Source organism: Parus major, chromosome Z (genome assembly GCF_001522545.3).
Source record: "Parus major isolate Abel chromosome Z, Parus_major1.1, whole genome shotgun sequence".
NCBI lineage: Eukaryota > Metazoa > Chordata > Aves > Passeriformes > Paridae > Parus > Parus major.
Window position 1 is genome coordinate 73831581 of NC_031799.1, and position 17348 is coordinate 73848928.

At 41.5% G+C, this 17348-nt stretch overlaps 1 protein-coding gene across 1 annotated transcript in view; it reads right to left on the reverse strand.

Moving 5' to 3' along the window:
• Positions 1-591: 591 nt before the first annotated feature.
• Positions 592-17348, reverse strand: part of MSH3 (mutS homolog 3) — an 85823-nt gene continuing 69066 nt past the window's right edge. Inside the window, exons 21-24 of the mRNA XM_033511395.1 lie at positions 4033-4219; positions 3784-3907; positions 2443-2617; positions 592-992 (exon numbers count right to left, since the gene is read on the reverse strand). Coding sequence (XP_033367286.1) covers positions 884-992; positions 2443-2617; positions 3784-3907; positions 4033-4219 — 595 coding nt within the window. The 3' untranslated portion in view covers positions 592-883. The remainder of the gene's footprint in view (positions 993-2442; positions 2618-3783; positions 3908-4032; positions 4220-17348) is intronic.

A 17348-nucleotide genomic window follows, 5' to 3' on the forward strand; every position in this document is an offset into this window, starting at 1 on the left:
TGGAGCTCCCCAGGGCACCTCAGCACCCCCTGCTCGGGTGTGGCTCCCCAGGGCTGCAGGGCAGCCAAACCCACACCACCACTGCATTGTTTTTATACTACTTGAGACGACTAGCTGAGGTTTAACCATGTCAGCATCCTTGTCCATTCCCACAGCAATGTGCTTAGTCCGCTTATTTTAGGGAAACCCCATTTGGTATCATATTCCCACAGGGAATTTGGCTGTGGTAACTGGAAATTTAAAAATTGAGGAGCTCTTCTGAATTTTGCAGCTTCACTTTGCATTTGACAGAGCACTGGGGCAGCCAGCCACACACTCTGAACTGCCCCTTTCACTCACCCTTACAAAACCCCAACATTATTTCTGGAATTAGGTCTTTCTCCAGACACTGCCAGACAGGGGAAAGATCAGGAAGAAAGGATGTTCCAAAAAATCTGTGAATTTTTAATGCATTAATATTGGAACATGGAAAAAAGTCTCATTATAGTATCCACTGTTTAGCAGTTGCTGGCTGTAGAGCAGAGTTGACTAGTCTACTACATTTTCCCAACACACACAAATATTTCTTCAGAAATTGAAGTACTACAGAGGTGGAACACATTATTTTATTTATTAAAAATTTACCTTATAATTTATCAATATTTTTTTCATGTTTTTTAAACAAACTAGATTCAATCCCCATAGAGAGTTTGCAATTAAGGAAAAGGGTGAAAAGGAAGGGATGTGGAAGGAGGAAATTAGACATGATGCAGCATCTGTTACCTCTCAGAAAGCAAAAAAGTCAACTCAGTGCACCTGGACCTGCACCCTGATAAAATGCATTAGTCTCCAGACATGTACTTTGCACCTCCAGTATCTTCCATCTTTAACCATGATGTGAGGATTAAGAATTGTCCTTTCTTTCATCCTCAGGCTCACACCTATTTTTCCATTTCTGTAGTTCCTGAGAATCATTTATCTTCCATGCTTCAGCAAAGGACTTCATTTTTTTCCTGTGGGAGAAAAAAAACCAAAAAAACCCTAATCAAAATACAGCCACATTTTTAAATGAAGCACATCAAACCCTGAAAGTCCTACAGTCATCTGCAAAATTTTATACACAGTCCAAAATAGCACAGCTCAAAATGTTATGTGATCTTCAAACAACCAGTTAATATTTTCTAAGATACATGTTGCTGCTCTAGGTCAGCCAACAAATTAATTTCATAACTAAGTTACAGCACCAGCAGCATTGACAAAATGATATAAAAAATGGTAAGAACAAATTGTTAAAGGAAATAAACAGCATTGCAGTCAGCCCTGTTTAATTTTCATCATTCAGTTCGTACAAATTTGTATTTGTAGGATCATAAAAAGAAAACACATTTTCAATATAAATGAGTGCCCGCATCCTTCCTGTTTCTCCTTAGCATTTTTTGATTTATAAGAGCTGTGACAAATTACAAGACGTTTACAACGGGTTAACACACATTGCTGATGACAGTAATGTCAAAACTGGATGAAATTACCCAGTGGATTTTCTTAAATAATATGAAAGTGATGTAAAAAAACAAGACAAGGCACCAGGCCCGTGGGTACTGAGACAGCACAAGGGCAGTGCTACCAGCAGGTCTGGGTGTGGCTGCCCAGAGCTGGTAACTCCTGTTCCCACCCCAACGACCAAATCCACGCCTGGGAACAGCAGAGATACTGCTGGAGACTTGTTTTTTTTCTTCTTTTGCCAGTTATGGACTGTATTTCCAATTAGTGTAAGCCACCACACTATTTTCCCTATAAACTGTCATGCAGCATCAAGTGTTTTTATTTTGCTTTATTAAGAGGGGATAAAAAACGTCGTTAAGCGCCGAGTACTGTCAAGTTCCAAAGTTTGCACCTATAAATAATTAGTAGTCAAAATGTTCTCATGCAAAATGATCCTGTCAGGATTAGGTACAGCCATCAGACAACCAAGATCTTGGTTCATTATGTTCCTAAGGGGCTACTTGAATTTTGCTCACAGGAAAATAACCAAGGAAAATAACAGCCATAGAAAAAAAAATAACAGTGAAAATGGATATGAGTATCTAAAGTGTGCACATAATGTTACAGGATTTACAAATCCATTATGCCACTTCATACACACAGGAATTTTCATAACTAGTCTAATATACAGGGTCGAAACACCCCTGAATGAAAACTGGCTATCAAAGAACTTTCAGTAAAATTTCAGGTGTTTGTGGGGACAATCAAAATACATTATAAATATTTATTTTCAAGTTAAACCCAAAGAAGAATGTCCACATTTCCTTCCACGCTTTAGTATGTAGAGACAATTTCAAGTTCCAAAGTAAGTAATAAATACTTTTGAAATTAAAGGCATTAGTATTTTCACTATCTCTGCTGAGAATGTAAGTAGGTATTACAGAAAGAAATAATTTTTTTACAAATCATATTTGTTCTGACCTTTTCATGTTCACTATTCTCTCCAACTCCTTTGATTTGTGAGCTGCTTTTTTCAATATTTCCTCAGGAATATCTGCCAGTTTGGCAACATTTAGCCCATAACTCCTTGCAGAGACTCCTTTAGTTATTTGATAAAGAAAAGTGATGAATTCAGGATTCTCTTCCACTTCAGATCCTAAAAAAGTAAAACCAAAATCAAAACCTCCTCTATGTGGCAAATACACAAGTCTCCTGTCCTGATCAGCTTACAAGGTAAGCAGATAATACAATACAAAGAATTATTTAGGGGAAAGGTTGATGGCAAATACCAATGGCAAGTCATTAAAAAAAAAATTTTAAAAAATCTACGATTATTCAGTAAGCAGACCCTTAAGATGCCTCTTATAATTCAAGAACCGGGACCATCATGTTTCAAAACAGTTTCAAAACAATCAGATGTGTTTTTTCACTCCATAGAGTGCTAAATTCTGGAGCTGCTTGACACAGTAGGAAGAAGACACTGAAAGAACACGATGTTAAATTAGGCAGCCCCGTTGAAATCCAATCCACGGGAGATACAAAACACATCCTGCTCGTGAAGCCCCATAAATAGCAAATGTTTTCAGACAGTGAGATCTTTCAGAAAAGGAGCTGCCATATGTTTGATCCCTAATCCCTCCTCCCTAATCCTTTGTGTTTGGCTGCTGTGGGAAGTTGGATGCTGCGATGGGCACATCTTTCACCCACCCCAGCTCAGGTATCCTCCTGCACCACGAGAAGGAATAGATGTCCAATTTTCAACTCCCCCAAGATGTGTGACTGGAGTGAGAATGGGTGTATCATGTTCAGGTCAGGTGTAAATTGTCACACTGACACGTTAGGAGTTCAGCTTTTATATTTGCCATGCATTTGTAACCCTGCAGGTCTTTGGGGCAGAACTCCAAACCCCATGTGCAGGGTCAGCTGCTGCTTCCCCATTTGGGTCAGAGCCAGCAATTCCTCTCCAGGCCTGGCAATCAAGGACACCTCAGTGCCTCAGGGCCCAGAAATGCAAACAAAAGGGAGCTGGGGGCAGCAAACTGGGGCTGAATGGCTTCATCAATTCCTGCAGCTGCAATTGGGAGATCAACCCCCGCTGTGCAAATGGAGCAGACTTAGAAAAGTGGGGAACCCGTCAGCCCTGCTCCATTTGGGGTGCAGCCCTGGGGGGCTTTGTCTGCCCTAAATGTACCTGAAGGCCCTTCAGCAAATCCAGCTGCTTTTTATTCCCTTCACTAGGTCTGGCCCCTGATTTAGGTAGGCTGAAAAGGCATCAAAAGTAGTGTTAGTTTGTGCCGGAGCGTTCCTGAGGCGCGCACTGACCTCTCTGCTGGTCGTCCTCGTTCAGCAGGAAGGCCATGTGGTAATTGCCCACGGCGTGTGGGTACAACTGCTGCAGCTCGCACACTGGCGGGTAGTGGGTGACAAACAGCGTCAGTGCCTGCACCTGCAGCACAAACACACACAAAATACAAGGGCTGTGTTTCCTGAACACCTCTGGGCAGAGCTGTGCCCTTTCTCTCCCTGCCCCGAGGCCGCGGCCTACCCTCGCTGGACAGCCGCCACACTTACATCCCTGATGAAATGCTCCAGGGTAGCGTAGGCAATGGCAATGCCGTCGTGTGTGCTCGTCCCTCGGCCCAGCTCGTCCAGGATCACCAGCGACCTCGAGGTGGCCTTTCTGATGATCTCAGCAGTGTCTGTCAGCTCCTCCATGAAGGTGCTTCGGCCTTTGTAGATGTTGTCTGCAGCGCCCATTCTGCACCAGGACACACAAAACAAACACTCATTACAAATGCCAGCTAAGGCTGGGAAACAAAGCAATCATGGGGATGAAATGATTCTGTAGTAAATCTCAGGTTGCTGCTCCAAACAGAAGAGAAGAATCCAGAAGTTCCCAGCACACACTTCTCCCACCTTCACAAGCAGGACAAGGCAGTCAGCTTTTCCTTAAAAAAGAAGCCTGGGACTTCAGACTAGTCAGCTCACGAGAATTCCATCAAAGGCAGCTGTGAGTGTGAATTCTACTCCTTTGCTTTTATTTGTACAGGTTTCTAATGCTGACAATGCCCAGAGGTATCCTATATTGGCATTTGCAGAGTGGAAGCTCCTGGTGTTTGTGCATGTAAACAGCAGAGCAGCGGCTTCCTTCAGGCAGTAACAACATAACAATTATTTCCCCTAATTGCACGGGTACACAATGTTAACTAGCATGCTTAAACAAGATTTAAAGGCATTCTAAAGTTCTCCATTCTGTTGAAACACAACTCTTAGCAGCCTCCAGGCAGGTGAGTGCCACACACAAATTTCTCCACATTCCATCTAACTCTTCTAGCTCTGATTCAGATCCATGTAACCCTCAACCTCATCTCAAATTGTGATTTTGTGGTCTACTGCTGAGAAACCTGTTGTCAGTACACCCCAGCTTTCCCTTTTCCTGCAGATTTCCTTACCTGTGCAAGTAATACCCACTCTATACTGACGAAGGAGCATTCCTTTTTTGCATTTCTACTTTTGAATTGTATTAATCACATTAGAGCATCCCTTTGGAGACAGGCCATCACAAGCAAGCCACTGAGGAGGGATGCAAAACTAGATTTATTCAGTCTTATCAGCCAATATATAGTTACATATAAGTCACACTGATTCAAGAAAAACTGACTCATGGGTTTAGTATATTACATTTCCAAATTTAACAGCTGGCCACAACTGTATTTAAAGCCAATCAGAACCTTTAAAGAGAAGCCAAATATAGCTTTGTTTTGCTCTGTCTTCTGCTAGGTCTCTATTATAATTGTTTCTGTTACCTCCTGAGGCACCACCAAGACACAAATGATTTTATGAGGATCTTACAACTAAGAGTATTTGACTAAAACCAAGCAGGATGGACCCAGTACAGCTATGATTTGTATATGTTCCCAAGTCCCTGCCCTGAAAATCCGTCATGGTATCATGAGTAACTGCGTAATAAGCAAATCTTCAGTGATAAAATAACTACTTTTGATGGGCATGTGAGAGAACTGAGTTTTTATTTCACTGAATGCGTGCTTAAGCACACACACAAGTTACGCTCCCACATACACCCAAGGAGAGGTGATTCTGGCCATAAGCTAATTCAACTGTACATTATTTTTCTCTGAATAAAATATATAACTCAGGATAATGAGGTATTGTGAAATTAGCATTTTATTAAGCCACTTGCCGTGCAATCCTTTCAAATGCTAGGTTAGGAATGATGAACATTTTAGTGAATTTGTCTCATTTCAGTGAATTTCTCTCAGTGCCCCCACCACCCCTGTGGCCCCTTTCTCAGCTTGGGTCATGCACCAGGTTCTGCTGTAAAATCAAACAATCCCCCTTACTGCACAGATCCACAGAGAACAGGGTATCTTAGGCCTGTTTTAACACTATTAACTGCAAATACATTAATCAGAATGACAAATACTCTTCATGTTTGAACAATCTCTGGCTCCTTAATGAACAACTTCAGTCTTAGTTTCTGACCCCACAATTAGTGGCATTATTATTATTTTCTCGTTTCTCACTTGGCTTTTCCTTACAGGGACAGCATCTCACACACAGGCTGTTGTATGCCAGTGATGATTACACACAGAGCTTCCATTTTTCTCTGGGATTGCATCATTTCCATAGAGCCCACAAAATATTTTAGCCTCTTTTGTATCTAATTTGCATTCACAAAAATAATTTTCTGAACTTCCTCACTAAAAGCTCAAGATACAAAGAGAAATTAGTATTATCTTTCTCTTGTTGTTAAAGACAGCTGGAAAAGAAGTTTTTCTTTCCAGCATCTTAAAACATTCAAATCCAGCTCGGGCTTAACTACAGATTAAAAAAACAGTGTATTTTTAAATTACATAAAACCTCTCAAATGTCATCCTTTGAAAATGGATAAAATTGTTCTTTCTGCCTCTGTCCTTTATACTAGAAGAATTGTACTTGTTTTTTTGAACGTACATGCTGAGCACTGTTATCCCAGAAATAAGCAGGAATAACTGTCCTAGTGGATGATTGCATTTATAAAACTAACAGTTAATTTGCAGCAATGCACTGCTCCCTAACTTTATGCTCTATTATTCCTGACACAATTAAGTTGTTGAGTCACAAAAACTATTGCCTAAACAACCCTTTTTTTGTTGTTTTTTTTTCACATTTAAAACAGCCATAATAAACCCCACCAAACTTCTCCAAGACTCAGAGGTTCTGAATACACATTTTATTGCAGATCTCCTCCTAAATGTTTTTTTTTTATACATTTTATACATTAAATTCCTCCCCTCCCATCCTGCCCATGAGGAACATGCAGACAGGCAGTGTGAGCAGTGTCTCTTTGGATCCATCACTCCTCAGCAGATGTAATTTGGCTGGAAAACACTTGTTTTAATGTCTCTTTGACAGCCAACCAAATCTTGCAAAATTAAAAGCTCTTCATCTTATGGTGTTCAACACATTTATTATGCAAACTTAAAAAAAAAAAAAAAAAAGAGGATGGATTATCTCTTTTCTGTGCTCAGTTCAAGTAGCAAAGACTCCTGTCAAAGGCCTCAGAAAAAAGACAATAGAGAGGCAATGTTTTGTAAATTAGTTTTCAGAGAGTAAGTTAGAGGATATAACTGTGCTACCTGTCAAAAGGAGTTACCCACGAGCTCTCAGAGCTGGATTGGTTTCAGGATCACACTGTGGGCCCCAGGAAGTCCATTCTCCTTTTATTCTACTGTGGGTCTCTCACACGGTCTGTGAAAATGAACAAGCAGCCCAGGAGCTCACAGTGGTAACAAAACCCAGCTACATTCCACCATGTGAATCCCAGAAAACAAGACTGCAAAGCCATTCCCTAGAGCCTGATTTTCACACAGCTGTCAACAGCCCAGTGCTACTGAGTCCTACTCTAGAGATTACTTAATGCTGGGAAAAAACACCAAGCTTAAACTTATCCATCTGATATTACAAAGCTCACCTAAAACACTGCAAAAATGGAACCTGTTGCAGAAGAATAAACCTAATTCAAGAACAATTAATATTCAAAGAAAATTATTCTTTTCTCCAAGAATAAGGTGTACAACACTCTCAGCACCAACAAAAAACCACTTTCTGTGATTCAAAGGTAACACTGAGAACACCATGAATAAAATAAATTCATAATGCAACTTTACAATTCCACTCACTCCCTCACACAAACCCCTTTGAAATGTCATTTCAAAGATCAACTGCATTTGCACAGGAGTAATTTAAATTAAAATAACCAGTTTACAAGAAGGGAGGATTAGATGTGCTGCTGCCTTTCCTGGTTCTCCACAGCCTGTCTGTGCTCAGCAGAGCGGTGTGGCCGGGGCAGTGGGGACAGGCAGCCCACCAGGGATGGGCAGGACAACTGAGATGTATTAAGTAATCCCTCAGGAGACTGCATGTGCAAATTTCTAACAGCTCACTGGCAAGAAAATAATGCTTCACACTCCCCCACAACCTACTGGTACATCGTCCTCTTCATTTCCATCAAGATCTCACTGATGCAAACCAAAAACTGACAGTAAGAAAAAAAATAATTTACAGAAGCTGTAATTACAGAATTAGGGAAAAAAAAATAAGTGTGACAGAAAGCATGGCTATCAGGATAGTTATTATTTTTGCATTATTCATGGTGACTTATAAGAAGTGTGCCAAGTTACGTGGATGATGACAAGGAATCAAAGGATGGATGCTCATGACATAAACCTGGTTTCAGTCTACATGCACACGTGCTCAACCATTTCTACAACTACTTATCTGCAAATTTAAATGAAGAAATACCAATGGTGTGTTACCTAATTTAGGAGAACAGCTGTTGAGAAGCCTGATAGAATGCATTCCATGTAAAATACATTTTTGTCTCGTACATTATTGTAGATACGTGATACTCTCAGTCACTGAGAGATTAATGAAGATATTAAACGACTCTGAGGCATACAAAGTTTGCATTATCCTAGAAAAAAAAAGCGATTCCAAAGTTATTTCAAAACTCAGTTTCACAGTGGTTTTTACATCTTTTTTTCCCCTTCTCACTATCACAAAGTAACTGAAGCAGCCAGAACAAATAATCACTGAAATCCTGCTTTCCTTCTAGGCTGGCCACAGGGGAATGCTGCACACACCACTACCCTAGCGTTTTAAAAGAAACATTTCTAACAGGATTAACTTTCAAGATGGGAAGTGCATTGATTTTTTTTTCTTTATTTGATTTTTTTTTAAATTCTGAAAGCCAAAGGAAAGGAAAACAGCCATGGACTCAATTTTTTCAAAAGCTTTAGCTGGACTGACCAAACAGGTAGTTCTGAGCTGCAAGGATAGAATCCCTGTCAGTCAGTGCAGACCCTGAGTGACAAGAAGCTACCAGCACCCCCCTTTCCAAGATTTTATAGACTAACAGAAACTCGGTTATTGCAAAAGGTTATGTTACATTACCTAGTGAGGAACACCCAGTAAACTTGCTTTCTGAAATTAAGCAATGATACTCTCAGTAACATCTGAACTCCTTAAAAATACTTGTTACATTGCCTAGGGCAAACACACCACTCTTAAATTATCAGTGTAAATGTCACTGATGGTCAAGAGAAAGACCAGCTTGTGAATGCAAACATTTTGCAATAAATGATAAATTTTAAGAGCAGATACTCAAATTAGGGTGTTTCTTCAAGAGCCATAAGTATTAGCCAGAAGAAAGTGAAGAAACAGAGACCCCCAAATACGCACAGGTTTGCACTCACTGCTGTGGACACCAGGGAGGGAACTCAAGGTAATTAAGTTAATGTCCATTTGTAGCTGAAGGATTGAGGTCAGGAGGGATTAAAGGAACTATAGCAACAGGGACAATGGCTGAAGCACTTAGCACAAGTGAACTTTTCCCCTTTAGACCTGTGGACGCCAAGGACAATCCAATTCCAGCTGTGACTGGGTCAAGTCATAGGATGGAAGAGTTTCAGAAAGGTAAATACAACCACTCAGCCTGACTGTAAAACAGCTGGTGAGCTCTGCAGGCAGATTTCCTCCTCCCATGGCCCCATGCAGCACGCTGGGGAAATCCTCTGCGCCTCCTGAGTGTGCATCCCTGCCCTGCACGGACCGAGATGGATCCCCAGGGCCCATCCCAGCCCCTGCACAAAGGGTACTCAGACCTTGCCCAACACCATGTATGCACACCCCAAAGGCTGTCTGGTTGAATATGGCATTATTCCATGTATAAAAGATGCAAACCTCACACTGCAGATGCATGCTTCTGTGAAATGAACAGAGACATGAAACCAAATTAGCTACAGATACATGCACAGCCTGGCTTAACTTGTTCCTACAGAGCCACAGAACACTGTCAGAAGCAGTTACAGCTCAAATGTACTGTGATATGTCCAAGACACAACTTTTCTAGAAAAAAAAAAACAAAATAGTTCTTCAATCTAACAACGCTAACTACAACTTTCGCGTATTCTTTTGTTTTTTTTTAAAATCCAAACCAAAGCTATCTCCACGTGATAATGGTGCAATGTACTTAATACAGCACCCTGTTCTTCCCCGAAAGATGGGAACAATTTACCCCAGAGGTGCAATTACATGATTGATTGTGAGCATAAATGAAAGGCTTAAGTAATTCTTGTTACTCTGGCAGTAAACAAAAATACAATTAAGGAGGAACAAAATGAAACAAATTACTGTGCCATAAAGAAGTAACATTTCTGAAAATTACTTTGGGGTTATTGACAGCTAAAAGTTCTGTTTGTCTGACTCATTGTGCTTTCAATACAAACAATACTTTTTTGGCATGTCAGTATATAAAATTCTCATGTGGTCTTGCCATTCACTTGGGATTGCTTTGTGAGAACTGCTCCCTACTTTTCTGCACAATAAATAAATCAATGTACATGGCAGAACCACTAAGCATTACCACATACATACAAAATAAACAAAGATCTGAAAAAGTACCTTTGATTTCTTAATTTTCTGACCATTATCTTTCAGAGCCTAACTGCTCAGGCAAATTGAGAGACTTTGCTCTATTTGTTCTATTTTATTTTTTTTTCTCCAAAGGAAGATCGGAATGATTTAAACATTTGTTTTCAGGTTTAAAGAATTTGAACAAAAAAAGTCTCCAAAGTTCTGGTCAAAACCAGGTTATGTACAAACAAGTGGCTCAGCTGAGATAAACTCCTCCACAGTTTTGTCTCAGCAATCAATCTCCTGGTGATTTCTGTACACACCTGCAGAACCTGCCAAGCACTGCTGTCACCTCCCCACTGGTTTCACAGCCTAGATTTTTATGATTATGAAGAAGCTGACTAGATAACTGTCTTCATTTGTCTGAGGTGTTGTGATTTTAACTCGTATTTCTAGGAAAAATTATTTTCATAATCTTACCCTGTAAGCCTCAAATAAATCATTACAGCTTCATAAAGAAATAAACGGAAGCCAGGATATGTATTTTTTTTTTTTTTAATGTAGACTCTGTTCTTTAGAGTTAAAACCAAAAAAAATTACAAGTGATATAAAAATGAGAGGCCATATTTGCCTATTCCTATGCAAATCAGACCATTTCTAATAATGGAGCTTGTTACTTATTTATTATTTTAAATACAACTATTTCTCCTGTGCAGCTCCCTTTTGATAAGTCAATGAAACTGGCTGAATGAAATCAAGTGTAACATGGTTTGCCTAGTTACAAAAAGTTGAGAATTCGTTTTTCCACGAGAGGTTACATCAACGGAATAATTACATCCATCAACACCTAGGAGTATTATTTTGCTTTTGTTCTCACGTGATTCACCTCAATGTATTGCAAAAAGCACGTGGAAAACATCTTCCACTCAGTTCCCAGTTTGACACAAACATTCCTCTGCCTGCTTCACATGCCCGCTCCATCCTGTGCTTTCTGATCTTCTCAGGAGTTCTTACAAAATATACTCTCAGAAAGCCTTGGGACATTTTAACCTGAAAGTAAATCTAAAAGTAATCTAAAGTAAATCATGTCATTTTAAGTATCTTTCAAGCTTGAATGATGGCGGTGTTTCAATGAAGAAAAGAAAAAATAAAATACAAGCATCCCAAGTCAATTGCCCAAATGCTTGGGGCAATATTCATACAATAGTTGCTTTCCATCATGACTTTAAACCTTACTGAAATTTGTGATAATGCCATAGGTATGCACATTCCATCCAGTTAAAATAAAATGTTTGTCTGCTTGTTTCTTTCAGCACCACACACTTGTGAAACAGTAATATGACTTTGTCAAGTTGTCAGAATTAAATAGCTGTAAATGCATTCAGGGAGGCAACACTCACAATACATCTATTACAAGGCCTGACCTTTTGGAGAGTAATTCCACCATTTACAGATCAGAAAAACAGACATTTTAATAAACCGTACAGAAGAAAGTACTATGGCTTGTTTAATGGCCTCTCCAGAAGTCTGGAATAATGAGGACTGAGTTTGCTTGGGTTTTTTTTCCGTTTGCTTTGAAGAAATCTTCCATCTCTAAACCATCCTCTGAGCCTTAACAGCAATTCTTTCCAGATATGGGGAAGAGGCTGAGGGCTCCATGCATCCTGCACAAGCCTACAGGGACACAGCCACAAACATTCCCTTATTTTTCTGCCCCATAAATCTCTTTTAGGTGACAACAGTCAAGGCACAGGAAAAAAATGTGAGAGGATCCACAAGGCCTGTAGGCAAATCCTACCAGAAATGTCACTTTGGGATGGAGAAATGCCTCTTCCTCTCCCATGTCTGTGGATCCAAGTGCGTGTGCCTGATGTGGCTCCCTGCTCACAGGATGATGGAGACAGCAGCACCAGGCACACCACTCAGGCAGGCATTCAAACACTGGTTTATTTTTTAATGCCATTATGCTGTCTCCCAGGTGAGCGTGCAGTGGAATGGGCCACACCTGTTTGGAGTGGATTCAGACGAGCTGAAGATCCCACCTGAGCAGCGGCACAGCAAGGGAAGTACAGCCCCCAGCTGGCAGAACAGCACCGAGCTCCCACTTGGAGGGACTCAGAGGAAATGTCTTGGCTGCTCCAGCAGCTCCCCAGAGACAAAGAGAGACTGACTCTCATCAGTACCACCATGTTAAGCCAGGTACATGTGTAAGTAACATTGCTTTTCCTTTAACCTGGAATGCATAGCAAGTAAAAAACAAGCACGGTCCCTCTGTCCAAACACTGGGCAGGCAGGAGCAGAGAGCGTTCCTCACTCCTCTGGAAAAGAAGGATTATCTGATGGGCACTTCTGGGGTGCCTCCAAGGCAGAGTGTCACACAAAAACAGGCTCAGCTGGGTGAAATATCCAGGCTGGACTGACCAGAATCCCCAGAGCTGGGAGGGACCCCCAGGGATCACCCAGTGCCACCCTGCCCTGCCCAGACCCCCCAGCAATCCCCCTGGCCATCCCTGGAGCTCTGTCCAAGCTCTCCTGGAGCTCTGGCAGCCTCGGGGCTGTGCCCATTCCCTGGGGAGCCTGGGCAGTGCCAGCACCTCTGGGGGAAGAGCCTTTCCTGATGTCCATCCCAAATCCCTGGCCCAGCTCCAGCTGCTCCTGGGTCCTGTCCCTGTCCCAGGGAGCAGAGATGGGAGCTGCCCTCGGGAGGAGCTGCAGCCCCTGCTCTGGGACTGCCCCACCCCTGGTCAGTGACACTCCTGTGGCAAACTGAGTCATGCACACAGCCAGGGGTCCTCTCAAGGGAGGACACAGCCTGTGAGGACACGTTTTCCTAGAGCCTGCAAAGGGGTGTGCTCATCACCTGAGCTGTGTCACCTCAGGCCACAGCTGGGAGGACATAGCTGACACTCCCATGGACCTCAAATGACATTTTCAACTCCACCTTCAATTGGCAAGGCTCTCAGTTGTTCTGTTGTTGCTTAAAGTGATCAAAATCCCTTCCCTTTACTGAACCCATCAACCAACTCAGAAAAGGCACTGCAAGGTACATGGCTGGGACTGGACCTTGGTGGCTGGAATTTATGTGACCCAGCTAAGGCCAGGATGAGGGTTACTCCTCCATGATTTCAGTGCTCAGCTGTCCAAAGATTTTTGCACTCTGTAATTAATTGAACAAACAGCTTTTACACATGTTCAACAAGAACAACAAATTACAAAATACCAAAACAGTGGTGTAACTTCAGCGCTGGGACACACAGATCCAGGATTCCATCAAGGCCATGTCTGAGGGACTCTATACAGAGATGTGTAATACAAGAATTACAGAACATCCCTCCCTAGCCAGGGTGAACAATCACCATCTGTTTTCCCACCTTTTCCAATATACAGTGGAATCTGAAAGAAGTGAGCACCTCCTCACTGCAGAGTCAGCACTGAGGAGCGCCCTCCATGTTAAAAATGCATTGAGATCATCTCTCACAAGGAGAAAATGCAGAAGAAAGTTCTTCACCTCTAACTGCAGATGATGTGATGTGAAGGGACCATCCCAAGACGGCTGTCTCCAAGTGCAGGTGACACTGCAAACGCTGACCTGCAGCTCCCCCATGCAGCCAGCACCTGCACACCACTTGCAGTGCCAGCCTCCCCTGCACCCCACAGACAACCCCAGAGTTTGACACCATGAGGACTGAAGTCATGCTCAGAGCCTGTAAACAGCAAGAAAACTCTAAAGAGAGACCAAGTACACGAGAGGATAATCTACATGCATCTTAGTGATGCCTGTACTTGCTCCTTTCAGTCTGAGGCAGACCACCTGCAAGAGGCAGTTCTCCAAAAAACAATTTGAAGCACAGGGCACTCTCTGAGTTCAGACACCTGAAGCTGCACTTTTAACAGCATTCCCAGCCTGGCTGAGATGAAAGCTCACAGGAAGTTGTGGGTCACTGCAGTGACTGTGCTAGCTCCCTGAAGGAAGTGAAAGCAGCTCTTATTTCAACACAGAAACCCAGGCAGGTAAGTGCTCTAGGAAGGAAATTACTCCGTCCCTGCACCACCACCTGGCACTGGCAGAGGTTGCTCTCCTTCATGGGATTCCTTCTGATGGCAGCTTGTGATGGCCAAGAAATGATTCTCAAAGTCCTGAAGGCACTTGGTAATCTGAACTGTTAATTAGCTCGTTTATTTGAAGATGTTTTGCCTTCAAAGGGCTCCAGCATTCTCCTTCTCCCTCCCAATCTGGAACATGGACCCTCATCAGCAGCTGCTGCTGGCCCACAGGAAGCAGGATAAAGCCTCCTAGCAATGGGAAATTCTATCAATAATTGATCAGAAGAGGGACCTCTGTGGAGGTCAGCTTTCTCCAGCAGCTGAACACCACCCCTCCCAAGAGCAGGATTAGCCCAGCAGAATTCTTGTCATTAATTCCTCCATACACTGATGTCCACCCTGCCTTTGTCTCCCCACTCAAACACACACAGAAACAGAGTATTAATTTCAGTGTCTGAATGACTGAAGTAGAACTAACAAAAACTAAAGGTTAATTTTAAAGTAGAAAATGAACCCACTTACTGCATAGAGAAACTTGGATGGGAATTTTCGAACATCAGAGAATTAAACATCCAAGTCCCATTTAAAGGCAATATAGATGGGATGTCAACCTCTTCAAAATACTTCTAAATTTTTTAAAATAGAATGCCACTGATTAAATTGAAATTCTTTAAGAAAAGATTGCAAGAAAACATTATGCCTCATTGGAGAAGGAAAAATATAAAGAAGAAAATACTAACTAGCAAACATCCTCAAAATCCTGTGTCCTCCCCCTAGTCTGGGCTAGGCTCAGCACTGTCCCCTGTCTTATCTCCCCAGGAATGAAGAAAGATCATTCCTATCTTCACTCTACCTGTAAGCAATTCCTCTTGCATCTTTAAAAATATTTAATGTAATCCAGTATTTAAAGTCAATTTAGAGATGCTCTCCTATATAAGCAGATATATCACAAGGAATAACCATAGTAGCAACCTTTCAATTTCCATGGAAACTCTACTTGGAAAACAAGACACAAATCCTGGGGATACAAATCCCTTAAACCTATATAAATTCATACTTGGAAGATGCAGTCTACAAAGCAAAAAAAAAAAACAACCAAAACCAAGACTGCAGGATAAAACAGTAAACTGGAAAAGGTTTTATCACGTAAAACTCCTGGTAATCCTGGTGCACAGAGCCCCTGATGGAGCCAGCCTGCACAGCACACTGACTGATCCCTCCCTGCATCCCCCAAAACATCACCACAGCACTCATCAAGTACCCTGGAGACCCTCTCCTTCCCACCTCGCCTTTTTAAAGGATTAAAAATGCGTTGAAGCTAACGACAACAAAATGGAAATTCACGCTTTTTTCAGCAAGACCTTTTGGCCTGGGGTGGCAGAGCAGAAAGGAGGTCCACATAGCTGCTATCATTAAAAAAAAAAAATTAATAATATTTTAAAAAAAAATCCAAACAAAAGCTACCTGCAGAAAAAAGCACAGAAAACAAAACAAAACAAAACAAAAGGCAAAATTGAGTGGGAGTTCAGAGAAAGTCTCTGATTTCTTCCAGGTCATTCCTGACCATAGGAGAGTAAAGGGCAAAACCTAAGACTTCAGAAAAAAGCATTAAACCTCAAGCAGAACCTAATATGTGGCAGCTGATTTATTGGTTCTTTCCTCAAACCAGGCATTAAAAACTATTTCAAGGGTAACTTCCTATGGCTGAGAAGCTCCATGAAGGCCACACCACATTAACCTGCCTGACAGGCTGACAGAGTTTAGGATCTTCCCCAGAATCCTGAAAAAAAACAAGACCTACCAAAAAAAAAAACCCCAAACCAACAAAAAGACTCCTTCTTGGATGGTCTCTGTAGTTCTTGAGCTGAATCTTCTAACCTGTTCCTTTTCTCCTTTTTTTTTTCCTGTTACCTTTTAACTGATGCTTGACTACTTCTATCTTAATAATGTATTATCAATTTCTTCCTGATTAATATTGTGTCAATTAGTTTACTCTTAATTGCTGGTGCAATTACAAGAATTTCAGTAATTCTTCCACATATTCATCTGGTGTTTGACACATATCACATTAAATGAGGAATGGCACATCCAGCTGAGCTTCCAAAACTAATATAGACAAGGAGAAAAAAAAAAATAATTCAATTCCCTGTGTTAGAATCTGACTGGGCTATGAATTATATGGTCTGAAACCTCACAGAGTAAAAAAAACACTGTGTCTGCTTGGGTGTTAATTCTGAAAGCAGAAGTTTTACCTCTGACCACGCTGCTTTATCAGAAAAGTTATGAAAAGTATTTGGGTTTTATTCTAATACAGAGAAAAGCGAAGTGGAATCAGGGAAGTACACTGGGGAACAGGTGGAACACAGATAAAAAACCAATTTATTCACTCTCAAGCAGGCACAAAACAAAACGCCTCTCCCCATGGCTGTGTCATATTTCTTGGTACTTTCTGCAGAAATCATCCCTTTGCAATGACAGTCTAGGAAAAGCAGAGGAAAGCAGATACTCAGCTTGAGAGTAACTGATTTACGTCTGTATGATTACAATTCAAGGAGTGTGAACCCAAGTGAAGTACTCCAGCTACAAAACACAAAGACAAAAATAATCTTCAAACATTTAGTGATGCTCCTTCTGTAACAGAATCCTGTGTATCTCTGTGTCCCCACAGGAATGCTCACCCCCATCACCCAGTCCATTACTTCCAACACAGGGTGGGGAAAACACTGGAACATTTTGAATTCTTATCTCCAGTTCCTTCTGGGAAGAGGGTGCAAATTGTCTGCTAATGTGCTCAGACCCAAACCAAGGTGTGATTTTCATTTGTTTTTGTCCTGACATAAAGTAAGAACACAACACTTTTATAGGATGAAGCAATTGCAGGTGAGCAGTACTTCAGGCTCTTGATTAAAAGTTACCTCTGGAATGCA